At 43.0% G+C, this 25,326-nt stretch overlaps 1 protein-coding gene across 1 annotated transcript in view; it reads left to right on the forward strand.

Annotated features, from left to right (window-relative positions):
- NCKAP5 (NCK associated protein 5) overlaps positions 1 to 25,326 on the forward strand; it is a 789,197-nt gene that overhangs the window by 714,838 nt on the left and 49,033 nt on the right. Inside the window, exons 16-17 of the mRNA XM_081142261.1 lie at positions 21,963 to 22,277; positions 24,741 to 24,874. Coding sequence (XP_080998387.1) covers positions 21,963 to 22,277; positions 24,741 to 24,874 — 449 coding nt within the window. The remainder of the gene's footprint in view (positions 1 to 21,962; positions 22,278 to 24,740; positions 24,875 to 25,326) is intronic.

A 25,326-nucleotide genomic window follows, 5' to 3' on the forward strand; every position in this document is an offset into this window, starting at 1 on the left:
GGGAACCCCCTGAAATCTAAGCTCCTGGATGCTGGGCAGGGCCGGCCTCGTAAGCAGGATCGTTTAGGGGAGACATTCTCAGCCTCCTGTGATAGGTCTTTCCAGCACAGCCCAGCGCCTTGGCCCTGTTTGCAGCATCTTCTCAATGAGGTTGTCCTCAGTGGGACTCCACACAGCAGGGTGAATCCACACTGCGGTGTCAACCTCAGTTGCTGTCTTTAGGGGTTTCAACTAAGTGAAGCCGCCCGATGCTCCATCCAGGGTGGAGGCGGGGTCCTGACAGCCACTGATGGGCCCACGAACAGAAGGACATCTCATAGTACTTCTAAAAAACAGAGTTTACTATCATTAGTCAGGCAACAGGTTAACATGGCTTCTCACGAGGGCGCTTACAGCCTGGGGACCCCCAGTCTAGCCTGAAATGATTCAGTGCAGCCCTTGGTTTCAGAGGCACTGCCTTCAGTTCCAAACAGCTGTTTGTCCGTGACATCAGTTCGTCAGTGCCATGAGTGACAATGACATCTGTCAGTGTTTTGTGTGGGACATGCAGGAGCTGGGCCACCTTTGCTATCTCATGGTTGGTGATGTCTGTCGTATGTGACCAGAGGCTCAGAAGTTGGTTTGAATTCAGGGCCCTCACGGCAGCTTGGACAGGTGGCAAGGGGAGTGCTCATTCAGGGAGGGGGAGCTTCCAGGAACAGCTCTGAGAAACAAAGGCTATTAATTCTCTCCCACCTCACCCCTAGGCCTCTCCAGGCACAGGGCTTTGTTTTCTGCCACTGGTGCAAAATCAATGTGCTCCCTTCAGTAATCAAGACAGTACATGCTTCCTTCTATAGATTCCCACCTAGATACTTTGTCTGGAAGGGTTGTGTGCAGGGTGGGTGGGGGGGACAAGAGTTTTCACAGAAAAAAATATTTTCATACAACTTAATCAGAAAGACATCTTGTTCAAATTTTGGACAGGATAAAATCTTGAATTTTAAAACATTTTCAAAATGGATTTATATAACCTTATACCTCATTTGTCCTGATTATTTATCCAGTGAACAGCTAAGAAGCCCAGCTATTCTGGGGCCAGCTGCTTTTAACAGTTAAACCACCTAAAGTGCGTTCCAGGAAAAAGAGAAACACCCTTCCACACACTACACAACCCCTCCACAACCCCAACCCACACACTACACAAGCCTAGAAGTGTGTTTAGACTTTACAGATCTCAAAAGAAAACTAAAATTAACACGGAAAATCTTACCTCCAAGGCCAGATCCTCCCAAACCCCAGCCCGATTAACACTCCTGCAGATATACAGCTAACAGGAAGCCTTTCCTTGCAAGTGCTTACAGAGGTGGGTAGATTTACCTAGAAGTGATATCAACTTAACATGGCCAACATTCAGTTAAAGAGAAGCAGTCAGACATCATCCCTTGCTGTGACCTGCAGCTCATCCAGATGCCATCTTCTGAATGACGGGGAGGGAGGCCCAGCGAGGTCTCGTGTCCACGACTCACAGTGATGAGGTGGCGGCATTCACACCGAGGACTAAGGTGCCTCAAGGACGGCTGGACTTGATCTTAGGAGCTCTCGGCCATAAGTCTCCCACGTGGAGAGAAAGGCCTAAGATGGCCTTCTGTTTCTCCGGCCAGTACTGCATGCCCCACACACCGCAAATGGGCCTGAACCACAACTGCCAGCCATGGGCGATATGTCACCTGAACCTGCTACGGGCCCACTGCCTTCCAGCCTCTCCCCACCAGACCGTCCTCACGTGCTGGTGTTACACCCATTTGATAAATTCCAGTTTGTAAGAAAGGGCTAGTGAGAAAACCCGGTAGCTTCTACATGGTAGGGTGGGTCCTTTCCTTTCCTAGAACTCAAACCTCAAGGCACAGCCATAAACCAACTTCAGTCAGTTACTGAATATTTACTAGACATTGACTCCATTCCAGGCATTGAGCCCGACCCTAGGGATATAAAAATTGAGAATACATGGGCTCTGGATTTGATGAGGTGAGTCGATTCTGAACAGAATCCTTCCTTACCTCTTTTCCTTAAACATATTTGAAGATTCAATCACTCTAATATTCTGTCTCATTACTGGACTCTACAAAAAGGTCAGTTTCCCTGGCCTGTTCTTTTAAAAGTTGGTTGGACCTCATTTTAAAAACTGGATGGCTGTGGATTACCCTGTCTTTGTAAATAATCAAGAATTTGCATGTCTTAGTGGCTCCTAAACTTTGTGAACTTACTCTTCTTGACATGCCGGCAAAGACAAATAATTTTTTTAAAACAGATGGCGTGCGAACCATTGTTCAAATGTCAACTCCAGCGCTGTTTATTGCACGGCTTCTACAGGGAGATGTTGGCATGCTGGCCTACCCTGGGCACTTGGTCTGTGAGCAGAGGGGTTGGGAAGCTTAGCTGGATATTAATTGCTAATAAAGCCCCTTAGATATCACAATATGTTATGATAATGACAGCTAGCACAACCAGGACTTTATTCTTGATGACTGTTAAACCCATGTGCATTGCTGTTTTATTTTGGTAAAATAGTCGAATGGCTTTTGTAAATTCTTTACTCTGTTACTCTTTACTCTGTTTCTCTTTTGTAAATTCTTTACTCTGTCTTTATAAAGACCTTGGAAATAGTCTAGTTTGGGGTCTCCCAGAAGTGGACCCTGTGAAAAGGGGTCAAGGGCAAGTAACTTACCAGGACGTACAGGAAAGACCAGTAGGAGGATCAGACAGGGAAGGGACCAGCCAATGCCAGGCTTGTTACCATGCCAGCCGCCACCGGGACTGGCTACGTAATTTGCACAGCCCAGAGCAAAATAAAGTGAAGGGCGTTTGTTTAAAAGTTACGAAGGATTTTAAGATGGTGACAGCAGAGCACAAGGCCCCGTGTGACTGCGCGGGTCACGCACATGCTGCTGGCCCCCGCTCCACTGTAGGTGACAGCTGAATCTCAGAAAAACTCCAGGACATAGAACTCAAGCTGCAGAGTTTTCCCACTGGAGGGAGTAAGGCGCTGGGTATTAATCACCACCTCCCATTATTGATCAGTAATTATTGAGGCTGCTGCTGGGGCTGTGACCTGCAGGCAAGGAGGTGCAGTTACTGGCAATTGGAAGTTCAGCAGGGACACACTCAAGTCCTCAATGCCAACAGTAAGTCCTTGGAAACCGTGACTTTAAGTGAAATAACATGTGTCGAAACCAGCTTTACCACAGGCTAATTGATACAAATGAGTTAATTTCCTGTGGCATTTTTCTGGGCACAAAAACATCACCAAACATATTCTAAATAAAAACCAAAAACACTTCTAATATTAAAGATTGAAATAAATGTGCGCTATACGTACGTTTAAGAAAGAGTCATAAAAACAAGCAAGATCATTTTTATCCAACCCGCGTATTCCAGTTCCCGGTCTCAGGTGGCCAGAGCCTTTCCCGGCAGCTCAGGGCACAAGGCGGGAACCCACCCTGGACAGGAAGCCTTTCCATCATAGGGACATCCACACACCAACTCACTCAGACTGGGACAAATTAGATACCCCAGTTGACCTGGCTTTGGGATGTGGGAGGAAACGGATCCCAAGAGAAAACCCACGCAGACAACGGGAGAACATGCAGACTCCACACAGGCAGGGGCCCCGGCAGGAATCGATTTTTTTTCTTACCAGCATAATGAAACAATGTTGAATGAAACGATGTTTTTCAAGTACCTGCTGTAGTAAGTCCCCAGGAAGGTGGGCGCCAGCAGCCGTGTCCAGCATGCTATGCACATACCACAGGATCTCCTGCCATCCCAGGCCAGCGCCAAGTGTCTTGAAAAGTGAGCTACCATGTGGAAGGGGCACCTACTCACGTTCCCCCCTTTAAAAAATGATACCACCTTAACCCCTTGCTTTCTACCTGCTTCTTAGCTCTTTACTTACCAAGATAGCCGTCATTTTCTACATGGGAAAGTTCCACTGTACTCTTTAAAAAGGGGAAAAACCCTGTGCTCCTGTAAGTCGACGGAGTAAAGCAGACCGCCCTCCTAAGCGTAGTGGCTTCTTTCAATCAGCTGAAGGCCCAAATAGAACAAAAGGCTGGACTCCCCCAAATAAGAGAGAACTCTTCCTCCCGACTTCCTTTGAGCTGGGTGGGGTGTCAGTGTTTTCCAGTATTTTTCACTAGAACTGAAGTATTGACTCTTCCTGGGTCTCGAGCCTCCCGACCTTCAGACTGGAGCTACCCCATCAATTCTCCTGGTTCTCAGGCCTTCAGACTCAGACTAGATCTGAACTGTGGGCCCTCTGGGTCTCCAGCTTGCCAGCTCCCTGCAGATCATGGGACTTGCCAGCCTCCATCACTGCAGGAGCCAATTCCTTGTAAACACACACACATATACACATAAACACATATACACACACACTCACAAAACATACACATATACAGTCACACACGTGTATACACACGTATACACTCACACACACACACACACACACACACACACACACAAAGTATGTAACTAGAGTTTAATGGGATAACTAGAATATCAGCTAGTTAGAGGAAGTTGAATTGCTGTCATCTGTCCAGGTGACTAAAGATTTCAGTTCGCATCGTCTAGGCAAAGGAAAACTGAATGGAAAAAACTTACCCTATAAAGTAAGCAGCGGGCAGGGAGAATATCAGACGCGAGGATTCGAATATCAGACGCCTGCATCATCACCGTTCATGTAAAACAGTGGAGCTGGCAGCCCTGGTGAACCTGGTTATTAAAAGCCTTTCCACTTAGTCCAGTGTCATGTGCATAAGCAAAGCTAGACGTTGTACTTCAGCTGAACCTGAAATCAAACTCATTTGGGTGTGTAGGAGGTGAACTTCCCAGAGGAGTGTGCCTCTCTCTGCTCTTCCCTTTCCCAGTGGAGGCCTGTGCACCAGAAAAGCGCCCAGGGTCCCTGGAAACCTGTATGCCCACACCCGGCATATTTATTCATTCCACAGTCATGGGCCCCCATTGGAGAGAATTTGTGTTATAGAGCAAAGCTCCCCCCAGGGAGAAATGAGAACCTCAGGTGTTTGTGAGAGGCCCCTGTGAAGTCAGTGGGAGCTGCTTCCCATGAAGATGACTGGATGACGGTCGGCACACTGCAATCTGCATGTCTGTGCTCCGCAAGGGCAGCCTGGGAATCCATTGGGGTAAATGGCCTCCTTCCCCTCAAACCAGGGTGTCTGGAATTCCATAGTGGGGGGAGCTGTGCTGGATGTGCCAGGCCTTTTTTTAAGTCAGAACTTGTAGAGAATGTTGCAGTGAAACTGCCAGATAGAGGGACAATCCACTGGGCATGGAGTAAGAAATTCCCATTTTTCACGACCCGCTATATGAGAAAGCGACACCTTAGAGCCACGTACACATACCTGCCTCTGCTTCCTTAATGGCACAGGGATCATTGAATCTAGGCAGACTTTGCATCAAGTTGAGTGAGGTGTCCCAGGATGATGGAGGCGTTGGAGTAGGAGCGGACAGAGGCTGTGGAACACGCATCTTGCTTCACAATAAACCACACCCATCAGTGAGTTGGCATTTACAGGGAAAACAACCTCCACTTCTAGGGTGACATTCTGCAGGCATATGGAATGAATTTTCCAGAAACATATGGGTTGAGCTGCATTGTTCAGACTGGAGTTTTCCCTGCCCCACACTTAAGCAGATTTATCTGCCAGATGCCTTTAAAGCTCCAGCGTGTTCTCCTCTGGACCCGCAGAGACCCCCTCAGCTTTGCCTCACCCCCTCACTGCGCACCCTGACTGCCCAGCCAGCTGGGAGAGGGAGGACCGGGGATGGCTGAGCGACTTGTTTGAGCTTGTCAGAAACACTTCAGCCTTTGTATCTGGAAGTTCTCTCAGCTGCTTTGGGCTTCCCCCCATCCCACCTTCAGCATTGCTGTCCGCTGTAGCTTCCCTTTCTACTTTTGCAAGCGAAACCTCTGAACCTAGCTCTGGATGTTTCCAGCATCGTGATTTGTTCAGCAGCCTCTCCCCTTCCCCCCCGCCTTTTCCCTCCCCTCCTTCCCTGTCCCTCCTCTGCACCATGGTTGCTTTCCCGTCAGGATCTTTACCCCATGCTCTCACTTAGCTCCTTATTTTAGGAGCCCCCCATTACTGTACCCCCAGTTCTTCACATTTTAAAATGAGAGTTTTTTCTGATACTTCTTCCACCTCTTCTTGTCTTCAGGACAGACACATTTTCTAAAGAATCAATAGCACATGCAATACTATTCAACATGCAGTGATGATACCTTGCTGTCGACAGGCCAAGCTATGACAGTTCCCCTAGAGGGTACCAACATGTATTCTGGATAACATCTTTTGAGTTTTTATATATTGGCCTTGGGTCGAAATGGTTATAGCTTCTCATCAGATTTTCTGTCAAGTCTTATTTACTTTTCCTGAACCGAAGAAAGGCCAAAAACCAGTAAGATTCAAACTTAAAGTCAGGGTCAGAGGTGCTAAACTAATTCCTGAGCCTCCACACCTTTCATATGACTCCCCTCACTTTTTATGAATTGAAATAAGGCAGCTCAACAGCACTCGGCCTGGAACCGGCGCACCTGCTCCAGTTACAATGTTGTCCCTTCTTAATTGTGCAGATCTTTGCCTTAGTTTCTGTGTCTGCAAACTGGATATACTGGTTTCTGCCTTCCCCAACCCAATGTATGATTGTTGGGAAAATCAAAGGAGGTGAAGTTTATGGCAGCATATTTTAAACGTAAGATGCAAAGGACCAGAGTGCAAAGGACCCCTTAATACCAGCATCTGGGGCTCTGTCAGTTACTAGAGCCACAGTCATCTGCCAGCCAGTTCTCTATTTCTGTTTCTGTTGAAACTCTAGTTGAAACGCTGCTCTGTGTGGCTAAGCAGGTATCTGAGGGGTTGTTTTTCATGTCTTTTCCATGTACTTGCTACCTATGACACTTGTGCTTTAAAAGCCCACAGGCCGGGGACCTTTTCAGAGTAGGCATACAGGTGGTGAGAGCCTTCGGTCTGGGGTCTTGTTTGATAGCATGTTGATGGTAAAAGTGGAAAAAGAATTTGAAAAGGACAGTCTTTTTGAAGAGAATATCATTTTAGAAAGTGATTGAAGAGGAAAAGGAGAGAGTCTGTATCACACTAAATAGGTTTTAAGGTACTTCAGGCTATGCGTTTATTTTAAATGATAGCTATAAAACCCCATTAGAAAGGAAATGCTCAAAAAAGCCCCCTGCCTCGGTTATAAATGGCTTACTAGAGTCCATGTAGAGTGGTTATTAAATTAGGGGGAAAATGGTAATAAATACTAGTGGAGAGAGCCTAGAAGATGACCATGTCCTCAGCAGCATCTTGGAATTTGGCCGAAAGAGGGAGAGAGGCGTAAGGTCACAGTAGTTGCCAGTAGTAGAAAGAGCTGTGGACTCGGAGCTGGAAGACCTGACTTTGAACCCTGGCTGCTGTGTATGTATTTCTGTCCCTGAGAGCTGTGTTCCCTGTGCTTTCGTTTTCCCATCTGTAAGGCAGAGGTTATCACTGAGACATAGTGTTGCAGTAAAATTCAACTGAAATAATGACTGAGGAGAAATGTAACATATTATGACTGACTTCCCAATATTCATTTCCACTGCAGAGGTACAAAATTATTAGGACATCGTGATAATCTTCCCTGATGGTGGTTGGCTCAGGAACCCGGGCCTGGGCCAGTTGGTGAATGGCGTTCTCCCGCTGGCATGGGTTGGTCCAGAAATGAGCTTGTGACCTCCTTTGGCTAATTTTCAGGGCACAGGGTAGTTGGAAGTGTACAGAGAATCACATGAAGAGTTGGCCTCTCTTTCTCTCTGGACTTGGGAGTGTGCAGCTGAGTGTGTATGAAGTTGCTACGGCCACCTCTTACCAACATGAACATAAAGCTGAGACACAGGTTAGGCACAGCCAAGAGAACTGCCGGGAAACAAAGGCAGACGCTCTAGATTAAGGTATCCCTAAGCTCCTAATTCTGCAGTGAGTTGGTACAGTCCCTTACCATTTCACGTGTTCCTTTCCACCAAAAGCGTCCAGACTGATTCAGAATGTTCAGTAAACAGATCACAGAAGACAATCCCGGAACCAGAAGGCAGTCAAGCCTGTGAGCCTTGTGGTTCACGTAGGCATTCATCCAAATTCTGGTTCTCTGACTTGTAGCTTTGTGACCATGGGCAACTTTATTAACCACCTTAAACCTTAGTTTCCTCATATGTAAAATGTGTCCATTGCATAATATATAATGAGCTGATGCAAGTAAAGCATTCACCCAGTAGTAAGCAATCAGCAAATGCTATGCTGCAGAAATATGAGGTGTGATGAAGGTGAAATGCATTTGCACAAAGCATGTCTAGGCTGCTTGTACAGTCACCGTTTAGTGGCTCTGCTCCTTACAGACCCTCTCTGCAGAGGAGAGTCTGGGACATTCAGCTAGGGAATCAGGGGTTTGTGCACCTCCTCCCCCTAGCTAGAGAAGTACTGGGCCACAGAGTTCCTGGAAGGCTCTCTGATTGTGGGGACCCCTAATCCTACTGGGAGGCAGGTTGATGACTAGTGAGCCTGAGCTTTGGAGTTGGACTTGCACTCTCTCAAGTGGCAATCATTGCTTCTTAGAACTTGGTTTTCCTCCTCTGTGAGGTGGGGATAATAGCAGCTACTTTCCAAGATTGTTGAAAGGATGAAGGAATACAAAATCCCCTTTGTGTGCTGCCTGAATCTGGGATTAAGGAATAGCCCTGGTTTTTCTCCCTGGTGACTTCTGAAGACCCTCCCTTGCAGAGATCACTTTCAAATGCCTCTAAGATTATTCAGGGTTCACCTGGAGAAAGTCCCATTCCTCTGTTCAGCCAGGGTTGCATTTTGGATTTCAGTAAAGTGTTATAGGCGTACTGGGCATATAATATTTAAAATGGGTATATTGAGACATGATCTACATACAATGAAATTTATCCCTTCTAAGTGTGCAGTTCTGTGAGTTTTGATGAATGTACACGGTTGTGTAACCATGGCCACAATCAAGTTATAAAACATTTTCATCACCCCAAAGATTCCATCATGCCCCTTTACACTGAATTCTGTTGGTTCCAGGTAACCACTGATCTGCTTTCTATCGCTATAGTTTTGCCTTTTCTAGAATTTCATGTAAATGGAATCAATTATACAGTATATAGTAGTTGGGGTTTGGCCTCTTTTAATGAACGTAATGCTTTTGAGAACCATCCATGTTGTGCGCATCTGCAGTTGTGTTTTCGTTTTTTTATTGCTGATCAGTATTTTGTTTTATGGATGTACCGTGATTTGTTTATCTATTCACTGACATTTTGGTTATTTCCAGTTTGGGCTATTATGCATAAAGCTGCTATAAACATCTGTGTATGAATCTTTGGGTGGGTAGATATATTCTTTTCTCTTGGGAAGAGAGTTATTACTGGGTCAAATGATGAGCATATGTTTAACTTTGTAAGAAACTGCCCAACTGTTTTCCAAAGTAGTGCTATCATTCTATGCTCCTGTAAACCTGTATGGGAGCTCCACTGGTCTCACAGCTTCACCAGCATTCAGCATTGTTCTTTTTAACTTCAGCCGCTTTAATGGAGTATAGCAATATCTTACTGTGGTTTCAGTTTAGATCCCCTAGTGGTTGATGATGTTGAGCATCTTTTCCTGTGTTTATTTCCCATCAAAATATCTTTTTTGGTAACATATGCATTCAAATTTTTTGCTCAATTTTTGTATTGATTTACTTGTCCTCTTATTATTGCCTTCTTTTTGTCCTGAAACCAGATCCCTTGTTATACATACATTTTGCTATATTTTTCCAGCTTGTTACTTGCCTTTTAATTTTCTTAATGGTGTCTTTGAAGAGAAGGTGTTTTTTTTTATTATAATTAAGTGTAATTTAGCATATTTTTCTTTTATGGTTCAAGTTTTTGAGCTCTATTTAAGAAGTTGTTGCCTAATCCAAGGTCACAGAGATATTTTTCTCTGTTTTTTCCTAAAACGTCAATGGTTTTAGCTCTTAAATTTTGGTCTTTGCAGTAATTTTTGTATAGTGGAATAATTTTTATGAGGAAAGTGGTGAGGTACATTATTCTTTATATGAAGAACATATTTAAAGTGGATTTCTTATAGACAGCATATAATTGGGTCTTGCTTTCTTTTATCAAATTAGACAAACTCAGCCTACTAATGGGCATGTTTAGGCCATTTACATTTAATGTAATTATCTAAATGGTTAGGTGTAAATTTATCATTTTGCCATTTATTTTTTACTTGTCTCATCTTTTTAAAAATATCTTTGCTTCTTTTTCTGCCTTCTTTTGAATGGATTATTTTTTTTATGATTCCACTCTACCTTCACTTGCAAATTATTAGCTGTACCCCGTAGTGATTAACCTAATTTTTAAATGTAACTTGATTACATCTTTAATACAGTCATTCTTAAATAATATATTACATAATACTTCCAACTATCCCCTCTCATCCTTTATATTCTATTCTTATATATTTTATTTCTATATCTTATCTTAGAAATCTTGCAATGTTACTATGTTTGCTTCAGTAAATTATCTTTTAAAGAGACTAAAAAATAGTAAAAATATTCTTATGTATGCCCCATATTTACCATTTCTATTTTTCTTCATTTTTTTGTATATATCCAGATCCTGATATTCATTTTTCATCTGCCTGTGAAACTTCCCTTAATATTTCTTACATTAAAAACCCTCTGGCAATAAGTTATCTCAGCTTTTGTTTGTTTGAAAAATATTTATTTTTCTTTGATTTTTAAAATAATTGAAAAGTTAATTACTTGAAATTAATTTTTGTAAGATTGACAGGTTGTTGTTTTTCCCTCTCAGCACTTTAAAGATATTATCCCACTGTCTTCTGGTTTATGTAGCATCTGACATGAAGTCTAACATCATTTTTATCTTTGTTCTTCTGCAAAGTATTTTTTATCATTGATTTTGAGATTTTTGTCTTTATCATTGATGTTGAACAATTTGATTGTGGTGTGCCTCAGTGTGGTTTTCTCCATGCTGGTTCTGGCTCTTTCATTCTCTTAGATTTAAGGTTTATAGTTTTTATGGACTGGGGTACATTTTTGATGTCTTCACATGGTTTTTTTCTTTCTCTTTCTTTTCTTTCCTTCTAGGGCTCCAATTATACACATTTAGACTACTTCATATTGACTTCCAGGTCACTGATGCTCTATTTATTTCTTTAAATCTTGTTTTGGATAGTTTATATTGTTTGTCTTCAAATTTACTGATTTTTTTCCTGCTATATCTAATATCTCTGCTAATCTGTTATTAACCCTTTGCGGTCGTTTGTCTACTCTCAGCCACCAAAGCTTTTTTACCGTTCCGGTCACATGTCTGCTCTCAGCCACCACAGCAAGGAACCGTACAAATCTTAATTCTATTCATTCATGTATCAGTTCATAATTTCTCTTGTTTATCCTTCATAATCTTGCATGTTATATATCACTGCTCTTTCAATGGAAATTAATTCCGACCAGTACGACACCCATGTCCAAATTTAATACGACCGCAAAGGGTTAATCCTACATAGTGTATTTTTTTCATTTAAGTGTACTTTTTTCCTGTATATAATTTTCTTTTGGGTATTTTTATTATTTTAATGTCTCCTAATTATGTCCAAGTTTTATTTTATATCTTTGTACATACTTATAACTTCTACAATATTTTTAAGTCCATGTTTGTTAATTTTGTTATCATTTCTATATCTGTTTCTATTGATTAACTTTTCTCTTAGATATGGATTCTATTTTCCTGCTTTTTTGCATGCCTGGTGATTTTCTTAAGATTTATTTTTCAATTACAGTTGATATACAATATTATGTTAGTTTTGACATACAGATTAAACATTTATGTATTTTGCAAAGTGATCCCTGATAAGTCTCATACCCATCTCTATTTCTGGTTATTTTTTATTGGATGCCAGAGATTATAAATTTACGTTGTCGAATCTTGGCTTCAGGATTTCTGTAAAGACTATTGGATTTCGTTCTGGGGTACATTTAAAGCATTGGCAGATTAGTTTTATTTTTCAAGTCTTGCTCTTGAGTTTGTTGTGACAGTCCAAGAAAGCTTTTATTCTAGGTATAATATAGCCTCACTGCTAAGGCTTTACCCTTCTAAGGACTCTACACTATGGTCCATATATTGGAAGGTTTATCTTCTCTGGATGGTAGAAATGTAAACTATTTTCAGCCTTACATAAGCTCAAAAAATTACAAAAATTACTTCACAGTGGTTGCTTCTCTGACCTCATGAATTTCACTTCATGTATGTGCAGGTCAGTGCATAGCTGAAGACTAGGGAAACCCCTGCTATGACCCTTTGTTTGGAATACACTGTTCTGGAAATTCTAGCTGCCCTAACACTCCCCCCCTTCCCCACCACACATGCATATATGTACACACATGCCTGTATTTATCTCTTCATTTCAGCAAGACTTTCAGACTGTTCATGTTCCTTCCCTCCGTGTTTCAGTCTGGAAACGACTGCTGCAGAGTTGGCTGGAGAGATTGTAGAGCTCACCTCATTTGTTTTCCCTGATTCAGAGATCAAGTTCTGTGCTGCCTACTGTCCAATATCTGAAAACAGTGTTTAATGGTGTATGTGTATTCCTGTTACAGTTAATCCTTAATGGACAGCAGCAAAAATCTCTCTATATTTTTACCCATATCCATATCCTCTGGTCTACTGGATTTCATTACTTCTTTATTATCTTCCTGTAGAGACAATCATGGAATATTGGTGAGTGGAGAGTGGCAGGTGAATTTGAAAGATAGGATCATATTAACTTCAGCCTTTGTTTCACCCACATTTCAACTACCATCGCATAAAAAGAAAAACAAATGATCCTTGAATATTCACTTAAACTCGATTACCTTATAATAATTAAAATCCTGAACCAAGCAACTAAGGCATGGTTAAGTGAATATTGAAAAAAAATAAAAGTTTATCAATATGAAGACTTGAGCTTCCTTCCTTTCTGCATATAATTTGAAAAATCATTAATACTGATTAAATACAGAGACAGATGGAGAAAAACATCTATGACCTTTACATTATTATCTTTCTGGAGACTTTTATTAAATATCTATAATTGTAGTTTTTATATTACATGTATATTACAATATAAGCAAACTAAATTCATGTGTAATTTTAACCCCCAAGGAAATGGTTGCCAAAAGGTAAATTTTTCTTTTAAAAAAGTTAGATATTAATACAGAGTATGCTTTAGCTCTTGTAAACATCTTTAATAAATTTATATCTGTTGCTAAATTGATAGTTCTGAACCTCCCCATGCTTCTCTGTTTTTATACACTTCTTACCAAATAAAGCTGTTTAGAATATTTTCCTGCAGCACTTTACCCCCAGTTTATTTTCTCCCTCGCATCCCTCGCTGGCCTTATGAAAGCAGTTGTTATCCAGGCCTGTGAAACGGAGAGTAGAGACGGTTGTTCGTATAATTCAGCAAACCTGCTAGGGAGTAAAAGAGATTGACAGACACAATTTCCCATCATAGCCATCTGTGCCTATCAGATTCACCAGATAATTGTTCAACGTTTCACTTCATTTTGGTAGGACAGATAGAGATGGAGTGAATTCATGAGAAAGGGTAGATAATTGAACAGATATAAGAATACCTGTTGTGGGATAGATATACTATATCTTCTATAAAGGGAAATTGGTCAAGAAGTAATCATAAGCTTTGTGGAAAGTTTGGGAGGGATCTGTGTTGTACTCTCATTATCGAGGAATTTGACCCGGAAGCGATGACCCCCAAAGCAGGATGTTGGAATCTGGGGTCCCAGTCTGCTCCTACATCAGCTGACCAATTCAAACGAATGCTGGCCATTAAACTGCAGTGGCCACATTAGCCTGCTCTTGTGTATCACAGTAAACATTGCATAAAGCCTGGCCATTGTTTAACAGGCATAAGCAGCATGTAAGACATGAAGGAGTTATATCACAATCTCAAGATTTTTTCATTCTGGAGGGATAAGAGATCAGATATAATTATTAAAATTTGTCAAATCAAGAAAAGCTTGGAAAGTTGCATAACAAATTTCAGAATGCTAGATCACGAGCCATCTCTAGAATCTTAGAGGAGGTTGTTTTAGCATCCGTGGTGGGGATGAGCACATCTTAGAGCAAACTTAAGGAATTTTTTCTCGGGGGTTATGCCAGCTGAATATGTAAATAAAGTTGAGGAAGATTTCTATGAATTCATGGTTTTCATGGGCATTTGGAACACATTCCTCTTCTTTTTCCATTTATATCCTGGAGTAATAACCCACCACAATATTTTATGTGATGTTGCTATCAGACAAAAAATATTGATTCACAGGATACCAACCCAGCCTGATGTGGCCCATGTTTTATATTCACTTAAATAACCTCTCCTCCATCTGTATGGTCTGATTCTTCAATTTTCTGTCATGTTAACTCTCCACATTTTTCTCACATGCATCCCCTCTGGAGCAGTGTACCAGACCCCCAATGTCCCGGCCTTCCTTCATGTTAAAGAGAACACAAAAGACTGGAAAACAAATTTACATTCTGCTATACACTTTTCAAATCGCAGAAAGCTTAAATGCAGTTTGAACGGAGAGGCTGTGCATTCTCATGTATTCCAAAGTCATCAAATCGAATTTACCCTTCCAGAGGACATCAATGCCAGAGCCAAAAGTTACACAATGGTTGTGGATAATTAGCCAGTATAGTTATTTTTTACTACTTCAACAAAACCACAGGGTAAACTTAGAATGAAAAACCTACATTTAATTGACGTGGCTTTGGCAGCAGGCTTGGGTTGTTTTAAGCATGTTTCAGCCTTAGAGATGACAAGAAGGATATGCAAGTAAAGAGATCTGTTCTCCCATCTGTAGTTTAAGTTTCTGTCACCAATACAACATGTAGCTTAAAGATGTTTAGAAAACTGGAGAGACCTCATATAAAGACTTATTTCCATGACCACTTGCATTATAGGAAAGCAAGCCAGTATGGTCTGAACATGGAACACCGATAAGTTGCTCTTTCTGGCTGGTGAATTGTGTTGCGACCTCACTGCATGTTTGGTTGAAATTTTTGTAGCTAGGATCAAAGATCTCAAAGTAAAAAGAGTTTTGGTTTTAAAGGTGTTTTTTTTTATTATTATTTACCTAGGATTTATGGGTATTGAAGAGGGGAAAAAACAGTGATTACTAATTTTTTTTTTTTTAATTTATAAGAGAGGGTAGATCATTGCGCAGAAGCAAGTATAATCTTTTAGGATAGGTATGCTTAATTTCACTAACTGAAAATCATGGCTTACTAATTTGGGAATGTTCCAGGAAAACACAGTAAGTCGAACAAAGGAGCATCAGCAAGTGTCATTTATTTAGGTGTTTTAAAGAGCGAAATTAGCCAACTCCAGAATGGATTTCTTGAGAAAGTGGACTCCATCCTTGCTACACATGAGACACTGTGAAACCAACTCCAAGTACTTTACTTCATCTCCATAATTGGTCATTAATAATCGTGATCACCAACCCTCAAGGAAATGGTTGCCAAATGGTAATTGCTTAGGAAGTAGCCAGGGTAGTTATTCAGTAAAACGTCCCAGGCACTGCGGGGAAACACCAGCCACACAGAAGAAGGTATGGTTGGCCTTCGGTTCCACGACAGTGTGTGCATCATGAGCTCACCAGGCCCTCCCCTTGCCCTGACAGCCATTTATGGAAACCTACTGACCACCTATTTGTAATGAGAACGGTGCCAGGCTTGCTACAAATGAGCTATGATTATATGAGGTTAGAATAGTTTTTTAAACCTTTCATTGTCACAGGGTAGCAGGTAGCAAAGAACGTCTTCAAGCCTAGTCTTTCCAACTCTGAAGCCTGCTATCTTTTAACTTCATTTTTCTGAATAATCAAAGGAATTTAGAACTCAGGTCAGGTTTTCTTAAGCTTATCCTATATAATAACCTCTTTGGACAGATACATTAATAATTCCAGGAAGGTGAAAGAGGACCTAGAGGGGATAAATGGTAATGGGAAAAAATTAATTAAATTAAATTTAATTAATTAAAAAAAATAATACCAAGAATTTTGGTTTACAAATCCAAGTGATTAAAGTCTTGTGAGCTAGGATCTATAAGAAAAAGTTGAGATACTTGAATCCGTAGAAGAGAAGGCTGAGGGAAAAATTAGTTGGTGGCATTTTCCAAACACTGAAAATCATTGCTAATTCAGAGCCCACTAACTTGGAAATTTATATTAACTGAAACAGTATTAGAAATAGACATTTTCCTTTGCAGCTATTTTTAAAGATAATGCTCCTATGTAATGAAATAGTATAAAACAAGTTTGGAGAAAACATAGTCACCACAGTTAAGAGAATGAATTCTTTCAAAAGAAAGAAACTCGCTGTTTTATGTAAATAAACCCAGCAAGTTACTGAGTGAGTCATCTCATCGGCTGGCTACAGAGGGCTCCTAGGAGCTTGACTATGAGAGAACTTAGCTCTTACACGACTGTGGGTGCTGATGTTAAAAGCGATGCCCACACTCGGCGTGGCTGCTAGAATCCCTGAGGACAAGGGCCAGGGTGATGATTCCTCGCTGGTTTTTGCTGGACCGGGGACCTCCTGACCCAGTGATGCTTTGAGGTGGGGGCAGGGACGGAGCAGGAGGCTAAAGCAGCTTACCATGGGCTGTCTCTCTTGTTGGTCGCTGACCCTTGCTTTAAGGGCTTAAAAGTATTAAGCAATCAGTCTTCAAAATATGCAATAATTCTGAATGATCTTATCCCTCTGGCCATCTGAATTAATAAAGTCTGGCTGTATGTGGAAAAGAGCTACACAGAAGAAGGAAGTCAGCTGTTTTCTCTGGTTGCTGGAGTCAGAATAAAAAGCAGCAGATTGGGATTGCAAAAGGAAAGGTTCATATTCAATTTAATTTCAGGAGGAACTTTCTAAAGATTAGAGTTGCACCTATTCTTTCATTATATTCAGTGAGCAGGGACTATGCCTCAGACGCTGTGCTGAGCACGGGTGATAGAGGAGATAGCAGATAGTCTGTCAGCCTATAATTATCATCAGCTCTGCCAGCATATAATTACCACTGGGGAAGGGCTCAGGAATGGGCTGATGTGGGAATATTGAGATAAATAAAATTCAGCCTGCACCTAGGATGCTCACGCTCTAACACCACAAATCCTGAGGATTAGTGGTATTTTCTGAATAACAGTTATGTACCTGCTGGACGCATCATGCTCTGTTTATTGTGTGCTTTGCATCTAGTCCTCAAAGCACCCCTAATTTTCAGATGAACGAAACTAAAGCCACCTGCTGAGGCACCTGGTGCAAGGAGCAGAAGGGGAATGCTCACTGGCCAGCTGAGTGGGGATTTTGTATCATGTACCCTAAGTTAACACTTGAAACATCCCAGGTGGAAATGTTTCTCCAAAGTTCCCCACCACCTCCCACAGAGAACCTCCCCTTTTTTTGCTGCTCACACCCAGGCTGCACACCTCCCTCTTGGGCACAATAACTTCCCTCAAAACTCTGATGCCAGACAATTCCTAACCCAAGCACTCTCAATAGTCTTCCCAAAAAACGAGGGCCTAGAAATTCCTGTATCCGCTGCCAAGAGACTAAACAGTTATCCATCTCCTTGGTAATGTATGCCATGTGTGAGTAAAAAAGATCCTGAGTGCATAAGTAGAGAGTCCCCACCATTCTGCTGCTCACATGTCCTGAATGGGCCCCAGGTGTGCTGAGACGTTGAGTCTCCAGCTCTCAGGGGGCCCATGGTCCTGGGGCAGCTGGTGCTTTTCTCAGCAAGCTGTATATTTTCTGTATGTGCCATGACTTCAAAAAGACTAGGAAGCTCTGCTCTGAGTCACCTCATGAAATGTCTGGGGCTTGTTGTTGATAAGTGAGAGAACCTACCTTGAGAGATAGAAGGCAAATAGGACAGTGAGAGGTGGGGGGGAGGGCTGACAGGTCAGAATCGTAATTGGCGACCTTGGAAGAATAAACCTGCTGGTCCATCCAGCGACCCGACCCTTGAACTCATTAGCAAGGTCCCGTTGGCAGCCGTTCTCACAGCCACAGAAGTGAAAAACTTGTCAAGATCAAGACCGAGTCAACTCATTGGAGATGCAAGGCTGGCTTGCCCCTTGGAACTTTGTTCCTATCGCAGCCATTTAATTATTTTGTGAGTTCTTATAATTCCGAGGGAAATCTGACTTCAGAAGTACAATCTCTAACCCTTTTTAGGTTCCAGTATTTTTATGAACTGTGAGAAACTTTCAGCGCCTTAAAGAAACTGCATAAAGAAGGCGTCAGCATTTCCAATATGAGCTCCATTTCCAAAGGTTTATGTGCTCCGGAGAAATTCGCTTGAGGGTGGAACTTGGCATATAGCACATGAGTCCCTGACTGTCCACCCCTCATTTCATAGGTACTAACGAAGGAGTCCTTCAAATTCACTGCATTTGGCATCTGTAATTTTTAGAAATAAAAGTGGCTTTAATAGTAGGTGGTTTCTGAACGTAATGTCGGTGCACACAATTCTCAGCGAATCAGCAATGTCAGGAATACCAAAAGTCCTGTTTTATAGATGCTGGTGTAACAAGAGTATGAAGAGAAAGAAAAATAATTTAAAGGGACAGATGCCAGAAAATGTTGGTGCCCTCAGAAGGGCACCAGACTTAAACTGACGTCGTCATTTTTCCTACCCCAGGCCCCTTGTCCTATTTCCCACCTTGTGTGATTGGCCAGGCCATGGGCTTTGGTCAGAAATCACTGAAAAGGCCACCAAGAATCTCACTTTGTTTTTTGAGCCTCCATTTGAGGAGACTGGATTAAGTGTTCTCTGAGCCATAAAATCCCTGGTGTGGAGAGAGTTCTCAGACAAAGTCAGGAAAGCGTTAGCCCTGCAGGGAAAATGATTCCAGGAAACCCCGGCGTGGAACTCGACAGATGCAGCCTGAGAGGGCCGGGGAAAGTTGTTAGGCAGCCGTGGTTCTCCGAAACCATGTAGGTCAGGATGTGTAGGCATCCTGCGTCCTGCAGCAGCTACCCAGAGGCCAGGACTGTCAACAGTGGATTCCAGCCTCGGGGTGGGGAGCGTGGGAACCAGCAAGAATCCAGAGACCTGCACCAGTTTCAGGGGGAATCTGGCCTCCTTGCCCAGGCCCACGGGGACCATTCTGTGAGCCCCTGCTCACGAGGCTGTCTCAGTGGCTAGTAACTTAGTGGACCCCACTTCAGGATTTGCTTGTGCTTTGGGGAGGAATCAGTATAGCTTCATAGTTAAGCATATGGCCAAATCCAAGAGCTTTATTTATAGCATATGGCCTTGGGCAAGTTACTTAGCCTCTCTGAGCAGTGATTCCTCCTGTGTGAATGGAGGTAAAAGCTCTTACATTTAGGGTTGTGAAGAAAAGGGGATGATACAAAGATGAGCTCCTGGCAGCTGTAACAAGAAGCCAGACATCATGATCTATCCTCACAAAAGGAAAAGAGTCTCCAGCATCCCTCCATGCTAAGCACTCTGTGGTTCAAGAGTAGGCAACCCCAAAGATGCTGGGAGTAAGTCGTTAGGCCGGCAGCCTGGGCAGGCAGGGACTAACACACCTCAGCTGTTACATCCCATGAATCTGATTCCCATGCTCGGACCCTGGGTCGGTCCTGATGAAGATCCATTTCTGTGTGAAATTAGAATAGTCCAGACGTTTAGAATTGCCCAAGTACAACTCATGGACGTGCTAACTCTGAGCATTGTATATAAAGGCTAACACAAGGAAAAAGGACACTGAATTCTGAATAGCAGGGTCTTTCGTTTCAAACTCCCCTGGCAACACTTCCCCATGCAAACAGCTGGTCGTTTCTCCAAAAGGCCGTTTTGTGACAATGAAGTCTCCTTAACAGAGTAGAAAAGATTGGAGAAGCTATTGAATCACCTCTAAAGCTGCTCTAGAGTAAAGCTAGCCAGGTGGAGGCCCTGAAATGAATGGGTCTAAAACTTAGCCCTTGTGACCCTGGGAAAGATCTCAGACCATGGCCATGTGATTCAGGGCTCCGCAGCCCATGACCAGCCTCAGGTGTGACAGAGACTGAGACAGCTAAGTGGCACCACACTGGAGAAAAGTTATCTGCCTCTCCCTCAAATACCCTCGTGGAGGCTGAAAACTGTCTTCTGACATGGACCAAGCACCAAACCTACTGGAACCTATAAATGCCAGGCCTGTACCCACCCCGTCCACTTTGACCTTAGTATTAAGACATTTAGAGAATTCTACTCAGAGCAAAGAGGTTTTGGGGTAGGGATGAGCAGATTCTGGAGTTCCCACACTGGTTGCTGAGCATCAAATGAGCTTGTACTGCCCGGCCGGGTGTCGCTCAGCAGTTGAGCATCAACCTAGGATCCAGGCTTTCGAGGTTCGATTCCCGGTCAGGGCACATGCCTGGGTTATGGGCTCGATCCCTAGTTGGGGGCGTGCAGGAGGCAGTCGGTCAATGACTCTCTCATCATTGATGCTTCTATCTGTCTCTCTCTCCCTCTCCTTTCCTCTCTGAAATCAATAAAGATATATTTAAAAAAATAAAATAAACGGTACTGAAGGATAAACTATTTACCTATCAGCTATCTACTAACACCTAATAAATATACTAAGTATATATGACACCATTCGTTATTTTATTCTTTTAGCTATGCTAGGTATCATTCTAAATTCTAGTGATTCGATGGTGAACATATTTGCATCCTCACAGCAACCCTGTAAGGAACCTGAGACCTTGAGAGGTTACGGATCTTCTGCAGGAGGTCACACAATGAGACCACACTCCAAGCCACTGTTCCCTAAATCGCCTCGGAGATGTTAGCTGTTCAGCCTCTTGACACAAAGATTACATTGTATTCTATTATATTCCCACCATGCCTGGCACAGTGCTGAGTTATGCCTCTTACCCAGTCCTAACCTTAGGATGCTGCCATAAACTTTACTAAGGATATTTCATTCTAAGGCTATCACGTAAACAGGAGACTTGTGGGGTGACAACCAGACCTTGGAAGCTCCCTCATTGTCTAGGATAAACCACACCACCATTTCAGAAATTAAATATGCAATAATTTTTCGGATAATGTATTTGTGAAGATGAGATGTAATTAGCAGAATAGATCACACACCTGTGGTGAAATCAACTTAATTTGTTTTAGGGAATAGGGGGATCCCTGGGAATGACAAGAAATCCAGAAGGTACTGACGAGTTTTGTCATTGCATAGAGTGTGAGTGAAAGACAAAAAGTCGCTCTCCGGTTTCCTCAAAAGGCAACTGCGTCGAATGAAGTCCGCACGATAAGTGATATTACCATGGGCAAAGTAACTTGAGGGATGACCTTACAGCATGGGAATTACTTGTCCTCACAGGCAGATTGAGAGGCCACAGACTTGGCCGGCAGCGGAATGGATGCCAGGTCACGGGGGGTGCACAGTTACCTTTGCTAGGACATCCCTTCAATTCCTGATGTATGCTCATTACCCTTATTCAAGGTAACAAATTTCACTTCGTTGGTTGGTTGGATTTGTATGGTTCCCAATTGAAATAAGAGTGATCAAAAGCAGTTTTTGGTCCCTAATGACTGTTCTCTTCCTATCATAACTCTAGAGAACCATCAGGGTGTACGTACAATGACTCTTGCTGCCAGTAACAGCTGGACTTCTTATGTGAAGGGAATATTTTCATGTTCAATTAAAGGTCTGTTTCATGCCACTCACTGGGAACTTACACCATTAATGGTGCTTCTTCCTCCTAGGTGTCCCCTTTCCTCCCATTCAGGTCCAGATGCCCAAGATCCTTTTATGTGAGCCATCCCTAATCCTTACTGTGTTACTCTGTCCAGAGTCGAACTGCCAGATGAGGACCCTGGACAGTGGGATCGGAACCTTCCCACTCCCAGACTCGGGAACTCGCTCAGCCGGACGGTACCTATGCCAGCCAGACTCCCCAGAGGACACCGAGCCCATCCTGTGCCTCCAGCCAGCCCTTTGTGCGGCGCCTTCCACCCGAGCCCAGACCCTTGAACGAGAAGTGCCTTTCTCCACCGACAGCCAGGGCTCGGCAGACAGCACCCTTGCTCACTCCACGTCGGACCCCGTCATGACTGCCAGGGGCACGCGGCCTCTGCAAAGCCGCCTCCCCAAACCAGCCTCCTCAGGTAAAATGCCTCTTACCTTCCAAATTAGACTCTTTTCCCACCAAAGTAATGCACTTGCTGACAAAGTGGAAAACGGAACAGACGGAGAACAGGTCTCCACCAGGAAGTCAGTGAGTGGCCGCCGCCCGGTGGACATGTGGACACATGAAAAATCCCTGCGTGTCCTCAACCAAGAAGTGAAAAGACAAGCAATAAACATTATCTGCTCTTCGCATTATGTTAAGGAGTGTACGTACAGATCAAGGAAACAAGCATGTAAGCACAGGTGTATGGATATGTAAGTTGACTGAGAGAAAAAACACACAACATACAACATAAAACTTAGCTTGGAATACAGACCAATTTAGACCCAACGTAAGTTTAACTGAAATGGCGTTTGCCCTCTAACCAGAAACGTATGTCTTCTGACATAATCCTGTCCTGTTCGAATACGTTTATATGTTGAACTATAAAATCTTAGTTTGATGTATCAGCAGTAGATTGTGTGTTAACTGCAGCGGAAAGGAGTGAGCCTTCCCACCGAGAAGTACCATCTTGGGTTGCCGTCTGCTGAGACAAGCTCTCATGATTAAAGGCAGGACCAGGCTAAGGGTCAAAGTTTTTTATTGGCCCCTCAAGATTAAAAATATTTATTGAAGCTCAAGATGACACTACATAATTTTTAACTTGTGGGGCTTAGGCTGCATTTATGACACACATAAGCACATGGATAGAAGTCTAAAGACTTTCATTCATTATTTGATGAAGAGAAAGGAGCCACAAGTAGAGTTTATGTTATAGGCTCCTGAAAAATTAGAAAAGAAGACTTTTGATTAAACATCTTTGGGTAAATGTGGCTGGGCTATCTCCATGGCTGAGCCCTTCACACTGTACCACTAGCTGCCGTGAACATTTCATCGCAAACTTCTGCTCATTTCAAGCCGAGGCTGCGTTTTGAAAGAGCCGGAATGCATATTACTTTTGAAATACACGCATTGTTAATTAATGACACAGCCTCCAGAAATTCAGGGACGAAATCTTAGTTATAGATTGTGCCCCATGCCTGAACAGTCACATGTGTGACCTCAATTCAGCGGCGGGCTGCCGAGCAGACGCCGTGATTAAACACTGTCATTATAACAAATTGAATAGAAACCGCAAGCCTTGAATTGCTTCATAAGAAGGGGGATAGGAAGGAGATTGCTCTGATCTTGCTGCAAATATTCGCTGCACCAGCTTCCTAAGGTTTGTGTCTTAATTAAATTGTCATGAAGAGTTGTAAAAAAGTAGTATATGGCAAAGAGTGAGGTCAGCGTGCTGCGGGGTACTTTTGTGTAGCCCATCCTGAAGCTTCCTGTCCACCGAAGTGTCACCGTGGTTCAGAGGCAGGGCCAGCTTCCCAAGGCCTCTCTTTTTTCCGCTGCCACCGTTGACTTATTTTAAAAATTAAGGAATGGAGGACTAGCTGCAACAGAAGGAATGTGGTTTAGAGCAGTCACTTGCTACTTAATGTATGCATTTAAATTGGTTTTTCTCTTATCCCCATATCAAAAACGGAAGTAACCGTACAAGTCTCACAATGTTGATGGAAATACAATTACTTGGCTTCTGCTCACAAGCAGAACGCTGTTGAGAGGCTCTCTCCGCCAGTCCTGTTGATAACCGCTGAGGCTGGAGTATACGGCATCCCCCTTCTGGCTTGAGAAGGGGCACGCTCTGCAGGTTAATCTGTTCTTATGCCTAATGGAGGAGCTTCCTTTAATTGTCCTCTGCTAATTATATCCTCGCTCTGCAAAATGTGGTCCATGGGCCAACATCAGCAGCAGCATCTGGGAACCTGTCAGAAATGCAGAATCTCAGACGCCACCCCAAACCTACTGAATCAGAATCCACAATTTAATTAACAAAAGCTCAGCCAATATACATGCAAATCAAAGCTTGAAAAATAGGGCCCTGCAGGATTTTTAAGGGCATCTGAGCAAGGTTTCCCAAACCACATCATTTAAAGTGACCTTCAGAGGTATTCTATGAAAATCAGGGCTCTCTGTTCAAATATGTTTGGGGAAGTCTGCGTATTTGAATCTCCCTTTGGAAACTAGGACTCCCTCCCCATTAGCACAATGAAGGCTCTGAAAAGTCTCCCGAAAGGAAACCTGTTAGTTATTGAATGAAAAACACTATTTGAGAAATAATCGGTGTTTCCCAGTTTGCCCATTGAGCCCTTTCTTAACATGAAAGGCTTATCAACATTTCATGGAAAAGTAGCCCAAGGATAGTTTGCCTTTGGTCTCCTAGGTGGGCATCCTTTATATGTGCAGAATTATGGGGACCTGTCTGTTAGCACAGACTGCAGGGGGCAGAATGCTGGGCAATGCAGCTTTCACCACAATTGGCCCTTTCTTACTGTTTCCCAATCTCTCCCCCATTCCCTCCCTAAATTTATGTAGAAACTGACTGTAGTCTCACCTATATTTCCTCCCTTAGGAAAAATCCCTTCCCCAAAGCAGAATGAAGGAGAGCCAAGGCCTCAGACTTGCGCGTCACTATATGCTGAGAATGCAATGGCCAGGGAGCTGCTTCCAGACTGGAGGGGTGAAGACCCCCCTGCAGACACCCAGGTGAGGGGAGGCCAACAGGAGGACAGCTTCCACCTGCTGGCCCTGGTTGTGCAACATGAACTCCTTAAACACTTTTGTGATAGATTTCATGTGAAGTCACATTTGCTGTTGGTTCGGTAGCTAAGAACCTAGGCCCAAGGCTCACTTCTTTTCCTGAGTTATTAAGCAACACCACAGGTTCCTGGGCAGAGTCCAAAAGTGCTTTCACACGCCTGCTTCCAGATTCTTGCGGTGTGGAGGCTCGGCCCCGAGTAGACGTTGCAGAGCCAGCACTTGCTCTCTCAAGTCATAAGAGCACCATTTAGAATGATTGGATGATATTTTTTTCATTACCTACTCAGTTCCTTTAACCTTTACCTTGTTCCTATGAGGCAGGTAAAGCAGGTATTATTAGACTCCTTTTAGGGATGAATAAACTGAGGCCTGGAGTGGTCGAACGGCTTGCCAGGGAC

This window comes from Miniopterus schreibersii, assembly GCF_964146895.1.
Source record: "Miniopterus schreibersii genome assembly, chromosome: 7".
Taxonomy (NCBI): Eukaryota; Metazoa; Chordata; class Mammalia; order Chiroptera; family Miniopteridae; genus Miniopterus; species Miniopterus schreibersii.